A 21,320-nucleotide genomic window follows, 5' to 3' on the forward strand; every position below is an offset into this window, starting at 1 on the left:
GGCTCACCGCAACCTCCGCCTCCTGGGTTCAGGCAATTCTCCTGCCTCAGCCTCCTGAGTAGCTGGGATTACAGGCACGCGCCACCATGCCCAGCTGATTTTTTGTAGTTTTAGTAGAGACGGGGTTTCACCATGTTGACCAGGATGGTCTCGATCTCTTGATCTCGTGATCCACCCGCCTCGGCCTCCCAAAGTGCTGGGATTACAGGCTTGAGCCACCGCGCCCGGCCTAACACTCCTTAACGTTAGCAATTATTATGAACGTTAATAATAAGGTTCTAATATGTGTCAGATCTTTAAACAAAATAGACCAAAGTCTTTCTGACATGAGCTCTTTGGAGAAATGGATTTGTGGGCACAGGAAGAGCAGAGGGCCTCAAATGAGTCAGAAGGATTTTCCTCCCTCATCTAGAAGAGATAAGCCAAGACTGGAAAGGGGAGGATGAAAAATAAAAAAAAAAAAAAAAAAAAAAAAAAAAACAGGAAAAGGAGAAGAAGAGAACTGCGAATTCCAATAAAGAGAGCACCTAACAGCTGTGGAGCAGAGCAGCTGTCTGATAAATGTAGGCAGAGGTGACCAGAAGTAGCCTTGAGTAAATGTGACTATATTCTACAGGAGGCAGTAATGCGGTAGAGACTCGCTGACTGAGTGGTCAGCAATGACAGGTGGCTTAGTAAGTGACCTGTTAGGTCTATGCATCCGTTATCTGTTGCTTTGTAACAAACTACCTCAAAACATGGTGGCTTAAAACACATTTGTCACCTCCCAGTTTGCGTGGACCAGGGAGCTGGGCAGGGCTAGCCTGGGTTGTCTCATTCTTGGTCTTTCTCAGCTGCAATCAAGCATTAGATGAAGCTGCAGTCAGCTCAAGGCTCAACTGGAGAAAGCCGCTTCCAAGCTCACACACTTGGTTCTTGGCTGGATTCCTGGCTGTTGGACGGAGCATCAGTCCCTTACTGGCTTTTGAGACAACCCTTGATTCCTTGCCACGTGGGCTTCTCCACCATAGCAGCTTGCTTCATCAAAGTGTGCAAGCCAAGAAAGTAATAGAGTCCAACAAGACAGAAGCCTTATCATGGCAGTGGAACCCAGCACCTTGGCCTTACTCTATTTACCAGGAGCATGTCAGCGGCTTCAGCCCACACTCAAGGGGTAAGGATTAGACATGAAGTTCCAGAGACAGGGAACTTTGAAATTACATGGGCCCTCCTCCTGACAGCTTCTGCTTCCTAGAACATGTTCTACAGAAGATCCTGCCATGTGGCAGAACTTCAGGGGGAAAGGGAACCCCAAGAAAGGATGGGATTAACTTCTCTGCCAGCCTGACCAGCTGGTGTCTCAGAAGAGAACTTGATTTACAGAAAACAAATAAGGAATACACCTTATACATCTGTGCTGAGGACTGAATTATTTCTCATTTCTTTTATCTCATTTAATTCTTCAAGCCATGATGTGACATATATATTATTATGTTTAGAATCGAGAAAACTGAAACTCAGAGAGGTAAGTCACAAATCTGAGGTCACACAACTAGGATGGTAGACAGGTTGAATCTCTCTGTGACCCCAAAAACCACACTCTTTCCACTATGCAGTGGTACCTCGATGTTGCTGGAATGTGTTTGAATGTATATTTCTTTTATCACTTATAATAGTACAGATATGTAGGAACCCACATAGAGCATCAAGTATTTGCATTCTACTATAATGTGTATGTAAAATGTCATCTACATAGTTTTTTGTAAAGCCCAACCTTTAGTGGATAAATATATTGCCTCTATAGAAATTTTCGTAAGATCAAGCTCCGGCTATTTAATAGTATTCTAAATTTAATAGCATCAGTGCATCATCCTCAATAAATTTCAGTGATTTGGACAAAGATCACTACTATGCACTACTTATAAATAAATGTGGCCAGATGATGAGCAAGAAGTGTCAGTTCGCTGAAAGTCTTTCTGACATTCTCACAGCCAAGGTGACAAGTTAGCTCAGAAAACCACCCCTCCAGTGACCAGGGTGTAACCAGCTGGACTGACTGACACACGGGCTGCAGATTCCCTGCTGCTGGCCCAGGAAACTATCTGAAATCTTCACCACACTCCTCAGTGTGAATGCTACTGATGTGAGCCCAACAGGAAGTGTGACCTCATTCTGCCTCTTTGCCTCTGGTTACGCAGGCTGTTTTCAAAAGAAAACAAGACGGTTTGTAAGGCTGACTTTCCCAAGAACTACACAATCATTTGTACCAAGAAACAGATGAGAACAAGAGGCTGCTGAAGACAAAACTCTGCAAGTACCCGTGCACGGCAATGCCTGTGGGCATCTGTGAGAAGGTAGGGTGGGATTCCTTTATTAAGAGACTTCTGCACCTGTTGACATTCAGACATTTGCAGCTGGGGAAGTGCTCAGTCCTCTATTTCTCCAGGGTCAACCACAGGAAGCTTCCTATTTCAGTAACAATTTTGTCCTTTGTCAATTGGAAGAAGAGGCTGGGAACTCCCTTTGGAAGAAACACATATGAGCACACAATTTTCAGAACAGATGTGTTACTTTGATGGAACTGGTAGATTCTGTTTCTTGAAAAGTTTTAGATTTGTACCTGAAAGGTTATTTTTTCCTACTGTTACTAATTTTCAATTGAATGTCAGCGTACTTCCTATAAATTGCTATAAGCACTTGTAAGATAGAACCATAAGATCTTGCTTTCTGCTGCAGGATTTGTAGGCTGAAAATTAAGTTTAATATGTGGGGAACACTAAAATAAGGCTATTTGGGTTGGGCACATCCATACAATATTGATCAAAAATGAAAAGGACAAGTAACATACTGATATATTACATTATATTATTGGGATTTATTTTGTATCCCAAACAAATGAAATTTGTAAATGTGTGCTTTGATTTAGAGATCTTCCAAGGAAGGCCAGAAAGTTATCCTGACATCTTTAAAGGTCTCTATTAGCTTTATATTTTCCTAATAGGGTTTGTATATAATTTATTGAAATATTAAACTTAAAGCTTTAGAATTAGCCTGGTTTGATTGATTGTATTACAGCTACAAAAACAATCCATTAGTAGTACGCATGTTACAAAATGTGGACATAGGTGGTGAATCAGAAAAGAATTTGGTCCTACCTTATAAAGCAACTAGGACAGTGATACTATGTACAAAAGTTTCATAGTCAACAGAAGATAGTTCTATTTGATGAACAGTAAATGATCAAAGTTTGCATAATTTGCATACTTTGATGTTTTTAATTTGTGATTGAGAAATTAAGTTATGTGCTCATGGGAACTGGATTCTAAAATCTTCCCAGTGGTATGCGATCTTTAGTGCAGTGTTACTTATGCTGTTTAGGAATGTCCACGCTGATAAAAACTATTAAAAAACATTCTCTGTGACCACCTATCAGTGGTTTAAGTTGTTGGGCAAAAGAGACACCAATCTCCAAGCACCGTTTGAAACTTGATAATGAAGTTGATTTGTGTCAGATGATCAAAATACAAATACATTTGTTTTGGGGGTTAAATGACTGTTAGAACCAGTCATTTTATTAAGATTTCTTGATCAAATACCTCACTTTCATTATTTTGTTTGGATTACAAATCAACCTCTTTAAGTCTAGATTTTCCAAATAAAGTGTGGTTCTTATTTACAAGAAAAGGTTATTGAGATGCATGGAGTGAGGCAATAGAAAATGTTCAAAGTCACAGAGGCAGACACAACTTTGAGAAGTTGTGTCTTCAATCTGGTCTCCTACCTTCAATCCTGTATCTCTGTATTATTTCAGTAAACAAATCTGACTAGCGCAATTAGTAGATGCCATCTGTTTTGGCATAATTTTTCTATTTTTAATATATAGTCCACCTTTTTTTAACGTCTTTTGCAGAGAATCTGTGAAGTTTGAACAAGCAGCCTTCCCAAGATGTACCGAATATCTCAACTGATGTCAACACCAGTAGCAAGTAAATGTAGAAGAACTGCGATACGCAATTATCTTTTGAACGATTAGACTCCTTTTAGCAATTTCCTTGCTTTGATTTTGCTGATACTCAGACCATTAACCATCTGTCAGTAGCTTGTGCTTCTTAAATGCCAGTGTTCACTTTGGCAATGATTTTCACTTCTTTTTTTTCCTTGAAAGAAATGTGGTATTTTTCCTCCTAGTAGAAAAAAAAAATCACCGTTTTTTTTAGATGCCTGTGCATAAATGTGAAAGGAGATTGTTTATCAGCTACTATTAAGATGCAAAACTGTTTGTGTATAAAAAATGCTGAATGATTTTGATAGCTACTTGCAGAAAATAAGGGCTCTGTTAAAACGGTAGTGGTTTCAAGTTTCTTCCTTCCTCTTGTTATTTTCTCCCAAAACCCCACTTCTCACTCTCCCTCACACACCCACAGTTTTCGCTTTGCAAATCAACCAACCCAATCTGAAAGTCTAAATTCCATTCTTTGTCCTAGATACTAATTGTCCATAATGGAATCAAATTTCCCTAAGCCTGTCTGTTAGGACTATTGACACCATCTCTGCACACAGTAAAATTCTGCTTTAGAGTTTAGAATATTAATCAACTACAACTTTCACCAAATAAAGTCTGTTGTCATGCCTTTGGTTGAACTGGAATGAATGGATGGATGAGGTTTCTATAATTAAGAATACTCACAGTGTTTATACATTAGAAAATCTTATATAAAACAAAACAAAACTTTTTTTCTTCCCCACTAATGGCTTTTGCTCACTATTTTACCCTATAAGTGTCTTAATATGCACTGAGGGAGAATCTAGAACAGTGATTGAATTCCTCAGGTTACTGAGTAAGCTACAATAACAAACACATTGGGTAATTGATTCAGGTTTTCTCCTGCTTCACACAAGACTTTTTTTTTCCCCGTCCTTTCATGAGCTCAGTTTGATGCCGATGTTTTATTATTGCCTCATCCTGCACTAAGGAACTTCTAAAGGAGTGTTACATGGGAGAAGGAGATACAAGTCCCTAGTTTATATCTTGCTTCCTGTAGAGCCCTGGTCTTTCTGCTTAGGCTGAGACATCAGCTATTCCCATCTTACATTCCTTCACTGTTTGCAATGGTTTATACTTATATACAAGTGATAGTTGCAACAGTGTGTATTGTTGTACAAGTGATACACATGTATCAACATGTATGACTGTTAATCAGGTATGATACATTCTACTTCTCTCTCATTTGTTTATACAGGTCCTTCCAGTTTGGAAAGAGAATATGCTGGACAGTTGTCTCCCACATGCATTTTTCCAAGGTATTCTATGGGGCTTCTTTAAAAAAAAAAAAATCATTCTTGGCTGGGCACGGTGGCTCACACCTGTAATCCCAGCACTTTGGGAGGCCAAGGTCAGTAGATCACTAGAGGTCAGGAATTTAAGACCAGCCTCGGTAAAACACAGTGAAACTGTGTTTCTACTAAAAATACAAAAATTAACTGGGTGTGGTGGTACATGCCTGTAATCCCAGCTAGTCAGGAGGCTGAGGCGGGGAAATTGCTTGAATCTGGGGGACAGAGGTTGCAGTGAGCCAAGTCCGCACCATTGTGCTCCAGCCTGGGTGACAGAGCGAGATCCCATCTCAAAATAATATTAGCAATTATTATTATTATTTTTCTGTATGTCTTGCTTTGTTGTGTTACTGGTTTGAAATTATTATTTTAGCTATCCTCTAGTTTTGATACATTATATCTTTTCAGTGCCATGTGCATACTAAATGAAAACTTGACCAATAGAATAATGAGTATATACATATGTATCATATTATATATTATTTCTCTGAATTGTTTCTCTGGCAAGTGGTGAAACTATTGAATACTAATGAATGGCTACTTTTTCTCAAACTGATATCCTTTTAAATATGCTTTCCTATCTTGTTTTACAAGAGCAACAGAATTCTATACCAATGACTGAATTTTGTGCTCTACTAAAGCATGCATAGCCTACCATTTTGTTGAAGTCCTGCAAGGGAGGCATTTTTCTTCCTTTTTTTCTGACTCTCTGACTGTCTCTTATTCCCTATAAAGACATCAGCTGGTGTTTCTCCTAACATTTTGTGAAATGTGCCTGTAATATAAAGAGATCATATATTCCTGTTAGGACCCACTCCTTCTTGCAAACTGTAGGCCTCCTGATACTACTAAATAAATTAATATGAACAGAGGCACGTGTGGAAAGGATCCATGTTTTAGAGTCAGATAGACTAGGTTTCATATCATAGCTCTGCCACTTACTAGCTATATAAAATACCCAAGTAATTTGCTGTTTTTGTAAATCTTTTTTTTTTTCCTGCTAGATGATCAGGAAATTCTAAATCACAAATTTTTAGAGATTTGTGAAGAGTAGATAAAGGGCAAAGTAGGGGGCCAGGCTCATGGTAAGTGTTCAATACATCACATTCATTTGAAATACTATTTTATTACTAGGCTGAGTACACTGTATATAAGCTTTTAAATGTAAAAATATCAAAAGTTCAGTAGTGCATGAAGCAGATGTACAGTGCATGAAGGATGAGAGACATTTTGTAATCTATCAGTGTGTAATTATCTAAAATTCTTTAATGACCCTAATGATATTTGTCCTCTCACCACCCAGTCTTTGTCCTATCCTAGGAGGCATGATTTAGGCTCTTCTAAGGCCTAGTTAGTAACCTTACATGAAAGGAAAGGACTTTGTCTTCAGGCAGTCAGACACCTTGCTGGGCTTTGCTGTGGGACTGGACTTTAGAAACCAATTGGAAAGGACCTGCTGAAAAGAATCAGCTACTAAGTTTATTACAGCAGAATGAGGCAAGAGTCAAGATCTAGAGATAATTTTGTTATCTGCTCTAAATGTTTGATATTGTTCAGAAGGTTTTTTTTTTTCTTTTTTTAAACTATAATCTGGGTGTTGGAAGAGTGTCTTCGTTTACAATCAAGAGAGGATAAAGGTAGGGGCATTAAAAAGGAAAGATGCCAGGGGTTAGGGAGGCTATAGTTGGTAACTGTTGAATGTGGAAACCTTGGAAATTGGAGTGAAGCTAGAAATACAGGTCCAGAACTCTGAAACCTCCTAAGTGTCCAGCACCATACAGTTGCCCCATTAATTCTCAAGTAGGCAAAATAATATAGAAGAAAGAGCACTAGAGTAGGAAAAAAAAATCTAGACTTTTCCCTTTCCTCTCCCACTTATCAGCCCTGAGTTATTGAGCAATGAACTTATCCTACTGGAGCCTCCATTTTCTTATTTATTAATAGGGGTAACAAGAACCAAAACGTCTGTTAGAGTGTGTCAGTGCATGTCTGGAAATAGTCTCTTGTGATGTTTTCAGTCTCAGATTTCTACCCGTACTATTCAATATTTTTATCAATGATTTGTATTGAGGACATGTAGATTCCAACATATTTGTATCATGTAAATATATTAAAAGTATTGTGTAATATAATCAGAATTCTTCAAAATTCTAATAGCACAATATGAATAGCTCTTTCAAATAGTAGCCAACAGATTTAGCTCGCCACACTTAGGCAATGGAAAGCATGGTCATTAATAACCTCCGTTAAACTATGACATTTAGTATTCATGCAATCTATGAGGTTTATTTTGGGTAATCTTTATTGCACAGATTCACATTTGTTAAAAAAAAAAAAATCCTAAGCCTCGAACAGAATAATGAGCAAGAGGTAGAGCCAGGATTGAAACCCAGGGTGTAAACTTAGCTCTATCTATTTGCAAAGTTTTAATTACATATTGACTCTCTAATGTAAAACTAGTCCAAAAGTCTAAGAGAGGAAAGGTACATCTAAATATACAGGGGAAAGACTAGAAATTGATAGATTATTTAGATGAGATCAGGTGCGTTCAGGGTGCTATGGCCGTAGACTTAACAGTCTACTTAATAGTGTGATAATATATTGGTAACTGAAGGGAAGAAATGAATCAAGCTAATGTGACTTAAGCTTCATCACTAAAGACTTGGATTCTATAATGAGGGAGGTGATAATCTCTACATTCCTTGGGCAGACACACCTAAAGGGTTGGGTTCTATGGTTGCCATGTTATTTAACAGTAGGATCTTTAAAAAGTGGAGACTAAGAGAAAAGCCATCAAACTGATAGCTAATGGATCAAAACTGCATTATGTCGTATAAAGATGAGTTAAATGAACTGGAGCACTTTTAGTATGGAGAAGTGAGGACCCAGGGAGGACATGGAAATTCTTCAGGTAGCTAAATAGATCTCAAATGGAAGATAGAAGGAAGAGCACAGCAAGGGAAAGAAAGGAAGGGAGGAAGTGAACATTTATGAGACCCCTACTAGGTGCTAAGCACAGACCATTTATTTTCTTATTTAATTATTAAGATAACCCCATAATCGAGATTTGTTTTCTTGTTTTACAGATAAGGAAACAGTCTAAGAGGCTAAGTGACTGGATTATGGTTACTTACCTAAACAATGAAAGAGTTGGAATTATGGACTTGGGCGGAGGGATGACTTCAAATTCCCTATCTTTTCCGGTATGCTACAGTCATATTTGTTCAGTTAAGAGGCGTGGAGGTGCTTAGTAATTGTGGGGTCCTTCTTACTGAAGGTTTACATGCGGAGACAGGACAATGTTTGCCGAAATACAGCAGATGGGACAAGTAGAATTTGGTAGGGCTGCAGACATGACCGCCAAAACTCCTTCTGATTCTTAGAATCTGTGATCTCTGGAAACATACGATCCCAATTTATGCAATTAAGTGGAACACATAATATACAGAAATTACTGAAAACATCAAGGTAAAGAGCACATGAGAGCTATTATAATATCATCACTGTTAACTGATTGACATAAAACCCCCCCAGGAATTCAAATATATTTAGACACTATATATTTTCACAGATTTTACCAGATTTCCATAGCCTGTCAGCTGATTTCATTCAGTAACTGGTATTGAATTTATTTACATACTGAACATTTTTTAGGCTCACAGTATCTGCCCTCCAGAAATGTATAAAATAATTACTGAGGCAGACATACATACACAAAAATGGCAATGAGATTAGTTGGAATTTAGGAGAAAGAAAAGTAATTTTTATGGGAGAAGAGAGGAGAAAAATGCAAGCCTCTTTGAAGAAATAGCACATAACATATTCTTTTCTCCAATATGGCTGGCTCTATTACTATTGTCACCAGGCTTCCACCAAATCTCACCTCAAGAAATTTTAGAAGGCCGGGCGCGGTGGCTCACGCCTGTAATCCCAGCACTTTGGGAGGCCGAGGCGGGTGGATCACGAGATCAAGAGATCGAGACCATCCTGGTCAACATGGTGAAACCCCATCTCTACTAAAAATACAAAAAATTAGCTGGGCATGGTGGCGCGTGCCTGTAGTCCCAGCTACTCAGGAGGCTGAGGCAGGAGAATTGCCTGAACCCAGGAGGCGGAGGTTGCGGTGAGCCGAGATGGCGCCATTGCACTCCAGCCTGGGTAACATGAGTGAAACTCCGTCTCAAAAAAAAAAAGGAATTTTAGATTTATGAAACATTTTTATAATAAAATATTGATTGCTTGTCAATTATAGGGGCCTGTAATTTATTCCTTCCTTCTGTCCTTCCTTTCCTCCTTCCTTCCTTCCTTTCCTCCTCCTTTTCCTCGTCCTCCTCCTCCTCCTCTTCCTTCTTCTTCTTCCTCTTCGGTCTCTCTCTCTCTCCCCCGCCTCTCTCTCTTCCTTTAGAAACAGGGTCTTTGCTGTGTTGCCCAGACTGGAGTGCAGTGGCTATTCACAGGCATGAATAGCACGCTGCAGCCTCAAACTTCCTGGACTAAAGGGTCCTCCTGCCTTAGCCTTCTGAGTAGCTGGGACTATAGACACATGCCACCATGCCCAACTCAATGTGATTGTTTTTTAAAACCTAAGACACATATAGATTTACTCAAGTAATTATGAGACTTCCCTGTCTACAAAATCAGGGAACGTAACCGTGTGCCCATGTGTGCAGCCAGCCTGGGGAAAAATTTGCAAAGGCCAAAAAAGATCTCTTTGACTGTATGTTCATCCTGTACCTCATATGTTTCTGGTGGCCACATAATTTTAATGTCTCTATTACAGTGATGAGAATAAAGATATGGCAATTGGAGGGCTATTCAAAGTAAGGGAGTAGAGGGGGTTGTGAGCTGCCAGCATTCCATCCAAAAACATATATATAGTAGACTAACATCAAATGTAGGTCCATCATATGATGAGGAAAGTGATTAGCCATCGTGTTTTCACCAAGGTTTAAAACAGAAAGAAGCACTAAATGTTCTGTAGTTCAATGCTATCGTAGGTGAGGGGATGAAGCCCAGGAGGTTAAGAGTGGCATTCCTAATGGTTGCAGAGGTAATTGACAGTCGTGTTTGGAAAGAGGTTATTTTCCTTCACAGTGATGAGATGTGGTTTATACGGGACTGGTGTAATGGATAGAGATTTAAAAGGCTTTCCCTTTTCCTTCTTAGTTTCACCTGTGATGTCCTGGATGGTGACCATTCTTTTGAATGCTGCTCCATAAGTCCCCTGACAGGCTCGCACTATACCTGTCGCCGAAGTCCCAGACTCCTCACCAATGGCTACTACATTTGGACCGAAGACAGCTTCCTGTGCAACAAAGATGGCAACATAACTCTGAACCCATCCCAGACCCGTGTTATCTACAAAGAGAACTTAGTTAGGTAAGCAAAGCATATTACAGAAGGAAATTTGAAATCCAATCCATCCATTAATCGTTCATTCATTCATTTACTCACTCAACTATCTTTTATAAAGAGCACATTATTGCTCCAAACTGTGGAAATACAAAGGGTTAGAGGGGACAGGCATAGCCAACATGAAAACAGATGAAACCAATGAAGTAATATGGGTGCCAGGATAGAAATCTGTCAGGGGGCAGTGAAGGGGAAAAAGAAAGAGAATCTATGTTACCTGGGGAATAGGTAAAAACAAATTCACTAGAGGTGATGATGGCTGATTTAAGTCTTGAAAAATGTAGGATGTTAGTTAAAATAAAAGTAGAAAAGAGGACTTCTAGAAAGGTGGCACAGACATGGGTTTCTGCGAGACCCTGGTAAAACTTGGAGAATAGCAAACAGTTTGGTAGGGATAAACAGGGTGAGAAGGGGTGTTTTGTAAGAAAGAAGACTGAGCACAGGAGCAGGGGCTGGATGAAAGTGTTTAAATTTCAGGCTAAAGAGTTTGAGCTGTGCTCTATAAATAAAGAGGGACCATTGATAAATTATCAGATTTATTCTTAGAAAAATAATAGTGACGCAATGGAAAAGATGGGTGGTTGGATGTGTGTGAATACATGAGTAGAAAGTGAGTACAATGGGAAAAATGAAGGCAGGGTGTATATGGATTGAAAGCAAATTGAAAGCAATGATGAAAGAGTAAGGGTGGGGAAATAGATAAAAAGAATGGTAAAGAGGTGGAATCCTGGACATCCAAAGACGTGGGAGGTCCAGCATAGGAAGAACACTTGCATGAATCTTAGGACTCTGGCTCTGTCAACTGGATGTATGGTAGGACCATTTACCGAGATTAAAAAGAAAGAAGGAGCATGTCTGAGGAAAGAAGATGGATGAGTTCACTTTGGATCAGCAAATTTGGGTGATCACATTCATTTTCTTTTGCTTCAAAACCACCCATATGCTGACTGTATCCATCAGCTATTGACACAATAGCTGTGTAACAAATAACTATCAAATCTTAATAATATAAAACAATGAGCACACACATGTTTGAAGTAGGTTGGTTTAATCTGAACCAGGTGGAGCTTGGCTTCAGTTGGAATCAAGTATGAATTCCAACTTTGAGACCAGTGGACTATAGAAGAATGTTCTTTCTGTTGTAATTACATAAATGCAAGAGGACTTACATAAATGCAAGAGGACAACAGGTACATTTCAAGCCTCTGTGTACATGAATCTGCTACCATCTCAATGGTCAATTCAACTTACATGGGAAAGCTGGAATAAAGGTCAGAGAAATACACTCTACCCTTGTTGACGTGGGAGGAAGGAATTTCCTATAGGCATCTCAAACTGAGTATGTCTAAAATAGAAAAGGTCCCCTTTCTTTCAAAATGTTTCTCACATGATTTCTATTTCAAAGAAAAGAAGCACCATTCAACCTTCATTGAGAGTCTCTCCAGACTCGACTTTTTATTCACACATCTTTTTTAGTCAGTTGGTCAGGATGAGATGGTACAGGTAGTAACCTTTAGATGTAAACATGTAATGATTCAAACAAAACCAATTTTATTTCTTGCTCATATAATTGTCTAGAATGACTGTTCTAGCTTAACTGGTGACTCATCTCAAAGCAGAGACTCAGAGATCCAGATTTCTTCTGTCAAATGCATCTGCTAACCATGCAAACCTTGCAGAGTCTGCGGCATGGTGGAATTGCCTGGAGCCAACTGGTAAAAGCAGAAAGAAAGTGAGGTGGAGGAACACCTACTTTGCTCAAGGCTCCAGCCAATAAATGGCAGAGATCACTTTTACTCATAATCCACTGGAGAGACCTTAGACTCGTGACCACACGTAATGGCAAGGGAGCAGAAAGATGTAGTTCAGTTGTGTGTCCAGGTACACTGTGTTTGGTAAGAAGTTTATTGTTTCTACTGTAAAGTTTAAGACCAAATGAGTCTACTTCCTAAAATTATTTTGAATTGTTCCACTTTCTTTGATCCTCTAGCTATTTTATTCATTCAGGCCACCATCACCTCTTGCTTAAATTTCTGCAATGGTTACCTGAGTATTCTGATGCCTCCTGGATTACTCACCTTCCAGTACATTCTCCAGGCCAGGCTGCTGCAAGGTGGTTTTCTTACATTGGTTAGGCACCCTCCTTCAGGGAGGTTTTACTCTGTTTACTTTCTTCTCATTTCACCTTTTGTAACTGCCAATATTTGTTTTAAAAAACCAAATAAAATAAATGTACTGATTGCTTTCTGTGTACTAGGGATTATTTCCACTGTTTTGCATGTATACTACCATTTGATTTCAACTCCTGCTCTGGAATCTTATGACACAGATTTTATTACTGCTATTCCTATTTCACAAAGGTGAGACACAAGTTCAGAGAGGTTAAGTAATTTTCCCAAGCTCACAGGGCTATTAGGTGGAAATAGGATTTCAGCTCAGATTGTTCAACTTTAGAGAATCAATTTTCAACCACCACTTTTAACTCTAGCCCACCTTATGTAGATAGATATTCTTGATGTTAAAGATGTTTGAAACATACTTTTTGTTCTCAAATTTGATGAGTGCCCATCCCATAATAGGTACTTAATAAAGTTTTGTTTAGCAAATTAATGAATATAAGAATAAATGAATAAGCATTTCTAATTCCAGTTTATTTAGTTTAAAATGACCTCATCTTAGAACATACAGGAACCTTTCATATTTGGTTTGTTTTCACAGGAATGTGTTCCATTGTCATGAACTTTACCATTTTTCTCAGCTCTCCATTCCTGAAACCTATGACAGAGAGAGTTCAAATAAAGCAGGTTTTCTCAACAGTAGCACTACTCACATTTTGTACCAGATAATTTTTTGCTGTGGGCAACTGCCCTGTGCATCGTACGATGTTTAATGGTATCTCTAGCCTCTTCTCACCATCTGCCAGGAGGACTCCTCCCCTAGTGTAACGTTAACAAAATGTCTCCAGAACCTGCCAGATGTTCCCTGCAGTCAAAATCGACCTGGTTGAGAACCATCAGGATAAAGAATGCACAAGCCTTGTAATTCCTCCTAACCACCAAGGGAAAACACAACTCAAAATGCATCTTCTGATAGCAGCCATGGATATCCCAAGAGGAGAGCAGAATTTTGCAATGGGAAAACTGTTCCATGCCCATCTTGCATGTGATGGGAAAGCTGTCCCACTTGACCTTGCATTACCTAGCTTTAATGCAGGCTCTTAGTATTTTTCACCAGTATAGCATGCTTAGCACAGGGCTTGACACATCACAGGCAGATACACGACAGTGACTCCCCCGTGCACTTTGATTAGCCTTTTTGCCCTCAATTTTGCCCCACTGAGGCACCCTCTGTTACCAACAATTTTGGAAATGCAAATCAAATTATGTCATCACCACTCTCTTCCCCATAGCCATGATTTAGAGGTCTCCCTTTTTTCCAACACTACATTCCAACCCCCCTGCATCCTATATGAAGTTCATCATTATCTGTCTTCATGTTACCTGTCCAGCTTCACTTCTTGGCATGACCTAATCACACCTACTGGCTCCTCAATGAACAGGTCAGATCATCTCATGAAGCTTAGCACTCATTTCTCCCAAAAAACTTCCCTCGATTATCAATTAGTAATGCCACACCTGGTGCCCTCAGAGCAGCCTCTAGGTAATCCTTTCAGAGCACGTATCCCCTATATAGCATAGTGATCAAAAGCAGAGACCATGGAGGCAGATTCTCTGGGTTTGCATCACAACTATGTCACTTACTCGCTGCATGACCTCAGCCAAGTGACTTAACCTATCTGTGCCTAAGTTTCCTGATCAGAAAAATGGGATAATCATAGTACCTGTTTCATAGAGTTGTTCTGAAGATAGTGTGAGTTAATCTATGTAAAGCACTAAGAAAGATGCCTGGCACAGAATAAACCCTAGAAAAGCATTACCTATATGTGCGTTATTTTTTTTTCTTTCTCCCATAAAACATTGCAAACTTATCACACACAAAGTTTTGTCTTTTATTTCTGTATTCTTGATGTTGAGCCAAGGACCAGGCACACAGCAGAATTTTGAGGAACTTCTGTAGAATTAATGCAGTGAGTAGACTTGGGTTGTAGAGATGCATTCTGTGTACCGCATCACAGTTTTGAACTACAGGTAACCATTATTTATTGTTTGCCATGCTTTCATTTCTCTCTAGGATATTTAGAAAGAAAAAGAGAAGCCGCCATCCCTTTTCTTCTCTCTTCAACCTCAGCACTTCTAAATCTTGGCTGCATGGAAGTATCTTTGGTGACATCGACTCTTCTCCAAGTGAGGACAACTGGTTGGAGGGGATCAGGAGGTTGGACACAGACCACCACAATGGAGATGGTGAGTTTGAACCTTCCTTTCCATAGTAAAATTTCATTTCCAAGTGGGCAGTGGTAACTCTGTGGTCCTCAACCAATGTCAAGTCCAGAGATGACAGTCATTCTGATGGAGAGATGCCACATTTTAAAAATTCACTTAAAGTTCTCTCTATACTACATGTGTGATCAAAACACATATGTGTCTATGTCATGGAAAATAGCCTAATGTAAATGTGTAAATTATTAAGTTGATAATGCTTTAGGAAATATGGCCATTTTTGTGATATTGATTCTTCCAATTCATGAGTATGAAATGTTTTTGCATTTATTTGTGTCACCTATAATTTCTTTAAGCAGTTCTTTGTAGTTCTTCTTGTAGAGATTTTTATGTCCTTGGTTAGATGTATTCCCAGGTATATTATCTTTTTGTAGCTATTGTACATGGAATTGCATTCTTTATTTGGCTCGCAGCTTGAATGTTTAGTGTACACAATGTTATTAGTGTACAGAATTGACTACTGACTTTTGTATATTGATTCTCAAAGCGTATTTTAAAGATGAAATGGGACAATGACGGTCAGTCATAGTTCAATATCTGGTGCTCAATAAGGTGTGGTTAAAATTATTTTTATTACTAGAATGGAAACAACAGATATTTATTGGGCAGTTACTATTTTCCAGGCGATGTGGTAGGTCAGGGATAAAAAGGTGAATATAAAGAATGTAGCCCCTGTCTTCTTGGGTCTTATGGTCTACTGGAGCAGGGACTGGTGTTTAGATCTTTGTTAAATAATTGCACAAACATGGCATAATAATTGTGATGGGGGCCATGAAAAAACGTTATGTGATATAATGGGGAATTTGACTCATTTGGAAACTTAAGAAAGGCTTCCCTGTGGAACTGACAATGGAGATGAGTGCTAGACCATGAGAGGGGCTTTTGCTGGGTGAAGGGGAAAGGTAAAAACATTTTGTGCTAAGGAGATAAAAAAGTCTGGAGTGTGAGTTGCCTAGTGAGTAGACTTGCTCAGTGAGGGAAGATAGCATGCCTGGTTTGGAACACAATGAGTTTAAGTTTCTTTAAGACATCCAAGAGGCAACATCAAGATGGCGTTGATATTTGTAATCTGGAGCTCAGAGGAGGAAGCTGAGTTAAAGTTATACATGTGGGAATCATATCAGTCTAGGAAGTCATTGAAGCCTTACAGTGGATGAGATGGATTAGGAAGGAGATATACAGTTTTCAAAAGAGAGAGCCTAGAATGGAGTTATGAACTCAAACACTGAATAAATAAATAGGACAGGATTAACCTGCAAAAGAGATTAGGAAGGAAGCATTCATAGAGGTGAGTGGAAAACCAAGAGAGTGTTATGTAATGTGTGATGAAATTCCTGGGATAATAGTGGTACAAAAGGTGGGAGCACTCAGCGATGACAAATCATACTAGCAAGGTAAATAGAATGAGGACTGAGTGTTCACCAGATTCATTGGCCTGGGGGTGACTGGTAGTGGAGTGAAGGTGGCAGAAGAGAACCAGGAGTACAGTGAAGAGAGAGTGAGAGGTGAGGAAATGAAGGAATGGCCTATAGAAGACTTTGATGTCTGCTGGGAAGACAAGGGGAGAGGTGAAGGAGGATGAAGTCAAATTAGAAGATTGAATGAGGCCCTGCCCCTTCTTCCTTTTTCTCCTCATCCTATCAACACAGCCAAACCATAACATGACTATATATCATGATAAGGTTTGGCTTTGTCCCCACCCAAATCTCATTTTGAATTCTCACATGTTGTGGAAGGGTCCTGGTAAGACGTAACTGAATCATGGGGATTCAATAAACGTACTGTTTTAGTGATAGTGAATAAGTCCACCAGATCTGATGATTCTATAAGGGGGAGTTTCCCTGCACGAGCTCTCTCTTTCCCTGCTGCCATCCATGTAAGACGTGAATTGCTCCTCCTTGCCTTGCACCATGACTTTAAGGCTTTCCCAGCCATATGGAACTGCAAGTCCATTAAACCTCTTTCTTTTATAAATTGCCAAGTCTTGGGTATGTCTTTATCAGTAGTGTGAAAATGACCTAATACATGTCACTTCATCAACACATGGGCCTGAAATGAAAGTGGGTTTGCAGGTCCACTTTGATATGTTATATACTGATTTAGCAGTCATTCTTTCATTTATTCATTCACTCATCAAACCCACTGAGTATGTGCTATGTGCCAGCCACTGCACTAAACACAACACTCTTCCAAACCATAACCCTAACCTTGAAAACTTCCTGGTTTAAAACAGGTAGATAAGTATATTTGCAAATAATTTGAGTATAATGACTGAAACAGCATAAGAGATTTAAGAGTAATATGTGGAGACACTGTCAGACGTTTAGCCAGGGGAGGCAGTGTTAGCTCTACCTAGAGGTAACTGGGAGGGCATCAGAGGGAGGCAATTTCTGAGTGGGTCTTAAAGGATAAGTAGGATGGCTAGGCAGAGATGAGCTGGGGTGATATTCCCAGCTTCCCCATTCCATCTTCCAAACTGCTGTGAGGCTGACCTTTCTATAACACAAATGTGGCCTTGTCATTCCTTAACACAGCATATAAGACCTTTTGAATATCTCCTACTTCTCCAACCCAAACTGACTGCATAATATTCAGGCCCACTGCGGAAAAAAATACAAGGCTCCCTGTTAAGAAATTCTTAAGAATTTCAAGTGTCAACCAAGAAACACTGTTCAACCAAGAAAAAGACCCTCATGACAAGAAGCCCTGTGCAATGGCACTTGTCAAAGGTCCATGTGGCTGGCCTTGTCTTCAACTCCATCTTTTTCCTTTCCCTTACATGTGATTGACACACATCGCACTGATCTTTCAATTTCCTGAATGGATCCTGCTCTTCCACACATCTGTGGCTTTAATTATGTCACTCACTCTGTTAGAATTCACTTTTTCACTCATTTGGAAGATTTTATTGAGGGCCAACAATGTGCCAGGCATTATTCTACACAATGAACATAGCAGTGAATAAAATGGACAAAATGCAAGTTCTTGTGGAACTTGCATTTCTATAGGGGGAGATAGACAATACATAAATTATGTAGCATGTTAATAAATGGTGAGTGATATGAGGCACAAGAAACGGGGAAGTGATGGGGATTGCAAATGTAAATAATGTGGTTAGAGAAAACCTCATTGAGAAGGACTTTTGAGCATTGGCTTAAAAGCAAAATCAAAACAGTTCTGTAAATACCTGGGGGAGGAACAATCCAGCTACACGAAATGCTGATGTACAAGTTCTAGTCTTAGAGCCTGCACTGGGCGGAGTGAGTGAGTGGGGAAAGCAGAGAAAAGACTGAAAGGTGTATGTGTCAGGAATGAAAGTGGGAAAGGACAAGGAGAGCTGTGAGGTCATTTCAAAGGCTTTGCTTTCTACTCTGAGTGGAGTACAAACCATTGGGGGATTCTGAGCTGAGGAATAACCTGTTTTGATTTACATGTTGGCAGGATAACTCCAGCTTCTGGGTTCAGATGAGATGTCAGTTATTAGGAACAGCAGCAAGAAACCAGTTAAGAGGCTGTTGGAGTGATTCAGGTGGGAGATAATGGCGGCTTGAACTAAGATGATAGCAGAATGGTGATGAGAAGTAGGATTCCAGGTTCATTTTGCAGGTAGAGGCAACAGGATTTGCCTACGTGGTTGTGAGAGAAAAAGAGAAGTAAGGGTACTTATTATATGCTGAGCACTTTACATTGTGTCTTTTAAAAAGATATTAGCTTGTTTACATACATTATCTTGTTTAAATATTTCCAAAATTTGTAGGAAGTAGATTATATTATCATATTTATTATAATTATGATAAAACTTAAGTTCAGGGTTAAAGAACTTGCCAAGCTAATTTAGCTTATAAACATCAGAGTTGGAATTCAACCAGGTCAACTAAATCAGGTCTATCTGATTTAAAAGTCCAGATTCTTCTCTGGTGCCAGGAAGGGTTTTGTTCTCCTTTTCAAAGAGAAATCCATCATATCCTTCATAGTGCAGGACCAAAGAGCAAGCTAGAGGAGTCATATGATGTAATAATGTATTAATTAAAGTGTGTAGTAATTACATGGATACAATTTTTCTTAATCTGCTTCTTAGAAAACACACATAACTTAATTTTTTTATTTTTAATTTCAGTAACTTCGATTCACAAAATGTTACGAAAAATAGTACTGAGAGGGCCAGTGTATGCTTCATCCAGCTTCACCCACTGATAACAACTTACACAACTGTAGCAACATTAACAAAACCAGGAAATGGACATTGGTGCCATATCATGAAGATTCCACCAATTTTCACATATATTCCTGTGCGTGTGTGTTCGTGTGTGTGTGTGTGTGTGTGCGTGCATGTGTGCATGTCATACTAGATTCGTTTTTAAAATATAAGCAGGAAAAGAAGAAGTGAAAGAGCAGGGATGTAAGAGGTGAGGCCAGAATGATGAACCATAGACAGTTGAAGAACCTTTTGTGCCATATTGAAGATTTGGGGTTTTATCTAATCAGTCAAGAATACTTTTGATTGCTCTTAAACAGGGTGATGATGCAATCAGATTTGGAATTTTCAAGTTACCTTTGCAGCACAAAGCAAGGATTGGATGAGAGCTCAAAGGCAATTAAAACCAGCAAGTGTTCTTAGGAAGTGGCAGGAAATAGGGAGGAAGGAAGAGACTTAAAGAATATTTTTCAAGGTAGAATTGACAGGTTGGTGATAGATAGAATATAGTGGTGAGAAAGTGGGAGAATCAAAGAAAACTGTTGTATTTAATTTGGGAGACTGCATAAAAAATTTCTGCCAGTCACCAAGGACTGGAAGATAGTGTGGTAGAGTGGCAAGGAGAATGAGCTTTTGAACTGGATGAATCTGAATTCAAATTCTAAACCACCTTTTCCCACCTGAGTGTTCTTGGGCAAGTTATTAAGTAACCTCTCTGATCCTCTACTTCTTATACATAAAAGAAGAAAAATAATAGCATATGTAATGGTGAGAATGAATTCAATAATTCATGAAAAATATCACATCTGTAAAATCTCTTATGAATACCAGGGGCTGATATTCTACTTAATACACATTAGTTCTTAAAAGGCAGAAAATAACAAGTGGGGATCATCGAAACAGACAATGAATTGTATTTCTTATGGGTTGACTTTGAGATACCTTTGAGATGGGAAATAGATAATCAGTAGACATTTGGAAATGTAAGAAGGGGGTTCAGGAGTAAGGAAGGATCTAGAGATGTTGATTCATAAGCTAATGTGAGAAGCAATAGAGTTCTTTGCAATAAAGAAGTTTATTTATGGAAAACAAGTGAATGAGAAGAAAGGAGAGTTAAGAAAGGAATTCAAGAAGTTGAACAGAAACCCCAGTAATAATGATCCCTAACTGTGTGGCTGCTAGGGGTGATCACAGTTCCAACAAAGCCACATGTCACATCATCACTTCTGTGCAAAGCCTCTGAGCAAGTTATTATTCTTTATCCCCATTTTCCAGAGGGAGAAGCTAAGGCAGCTTAGCTACTGTTTATGAGGCCACACAGCTAGGAAGCCACATAGCCAGGATTCAAAGAGAAGAGTCTGAGTGTGTGCTCTTAATCACTGGGCTACACTGGGTAAAAGCTCTTTGGGGAAAGTTTCTCAGGCAAGGAAGCAGAAGGGTGTAGTGTTATGAAAGAAAAGAATATGAAGAAATGGCTAATAATGCACAGCTTGATAAGGAGGTCAACTCAAGAATTCTTTAGTCTCTGGTAGATGTGTTATGTGTGGAATCTTCACTCAGAAGGCAAAGGAGAAGTTATCTCTCTGACTCCTTCTGACAGAGTGGTACAAATATCCTAGCACAGAGCTCTCGTTACTTTTTAATTGAGATATGATCTATGTTCCTTAAAACCTACCAACTTAAATCTGTACAATTCAGTGATTTTTTTAGTACAGTCATGGGGAGGTTATGCAACCACGACTGCTTTCCTATTCCAGAACATTCCCTCAGCCCCAAAGAGAAACCTTATACTCACTAGCAGTCACTCCTCCTTCCCCACCTGCCCCTGATGACCAATACTGATCTACTCTCAGTCTTCATGGATTTGCCTATTTTGGACTATCATTATTTTAATAAAATGTTTAATTAAGGTGTTGTTGACAAAGTGGGCAAGGTGATGTTCTGATATATATATATATATATTTTTTTGCTATATATATATATATATATATATATATATA

General features: G+C 39.1%; 1 protein-coding gene across 3 annotated transcripts in view; it reads left to right on the top strand.

Annotated features, from left to right (window-relative positions):
• The window catches only part of TMEM71 (transmembrane protein 71), a 64,420-nt gene that overhangs the window by 14,684 nt on the left and 28,416 nt on the right, over positions 1–21,320 (top strand). Inside the window, exons 2-6 of one of the 3 annotated variants that reach the window (XM_037728468.1) lie at positions 2,178–2,333; positions 3,890–3,965; positions 5,220–5,280; positions 10,480–10,692; positions 14,917–15,089. In XM_037728468.1, the coding sequence (XP_037584396.1) occupies positions 3,926–3,965; positions 5,220–5,280; positions 10,480–10,692; positions 14,917–15,089 (487 nt within the window). In that variant the 5' untranslated portion in view covers positions 2,178–2,333; positions 3,890–3,925. Of the gene's footprint in view, positions 1–2,075; positions 2,334–3,889; positions 3,966–5,219; positions 5,281–10,479; positions 10,693–14,916; positions 15,090–21,320 lie in introns of those variants that run through there. The other 2 variants (XM_037728470.1, XM_017500261.2) reach the window with 2 other exon arrangements.

This window comes from Cebus imitator, unplaced genomic scaffold (assembly GCF_001604975.1).
Source record: "Cebus imitator isolate Cc_AM_T3 unplaced genomic scaffold, Cebus_imitator-1.0 Scaffold13, whole genome shotgun sequence".
Taxonomy (NCBI): domain Eukaryota; kingdom Metazoa; phylum Chordata; class Mammalia; order Primates; family Cebidae; genus Cebus; species Cebus imitator.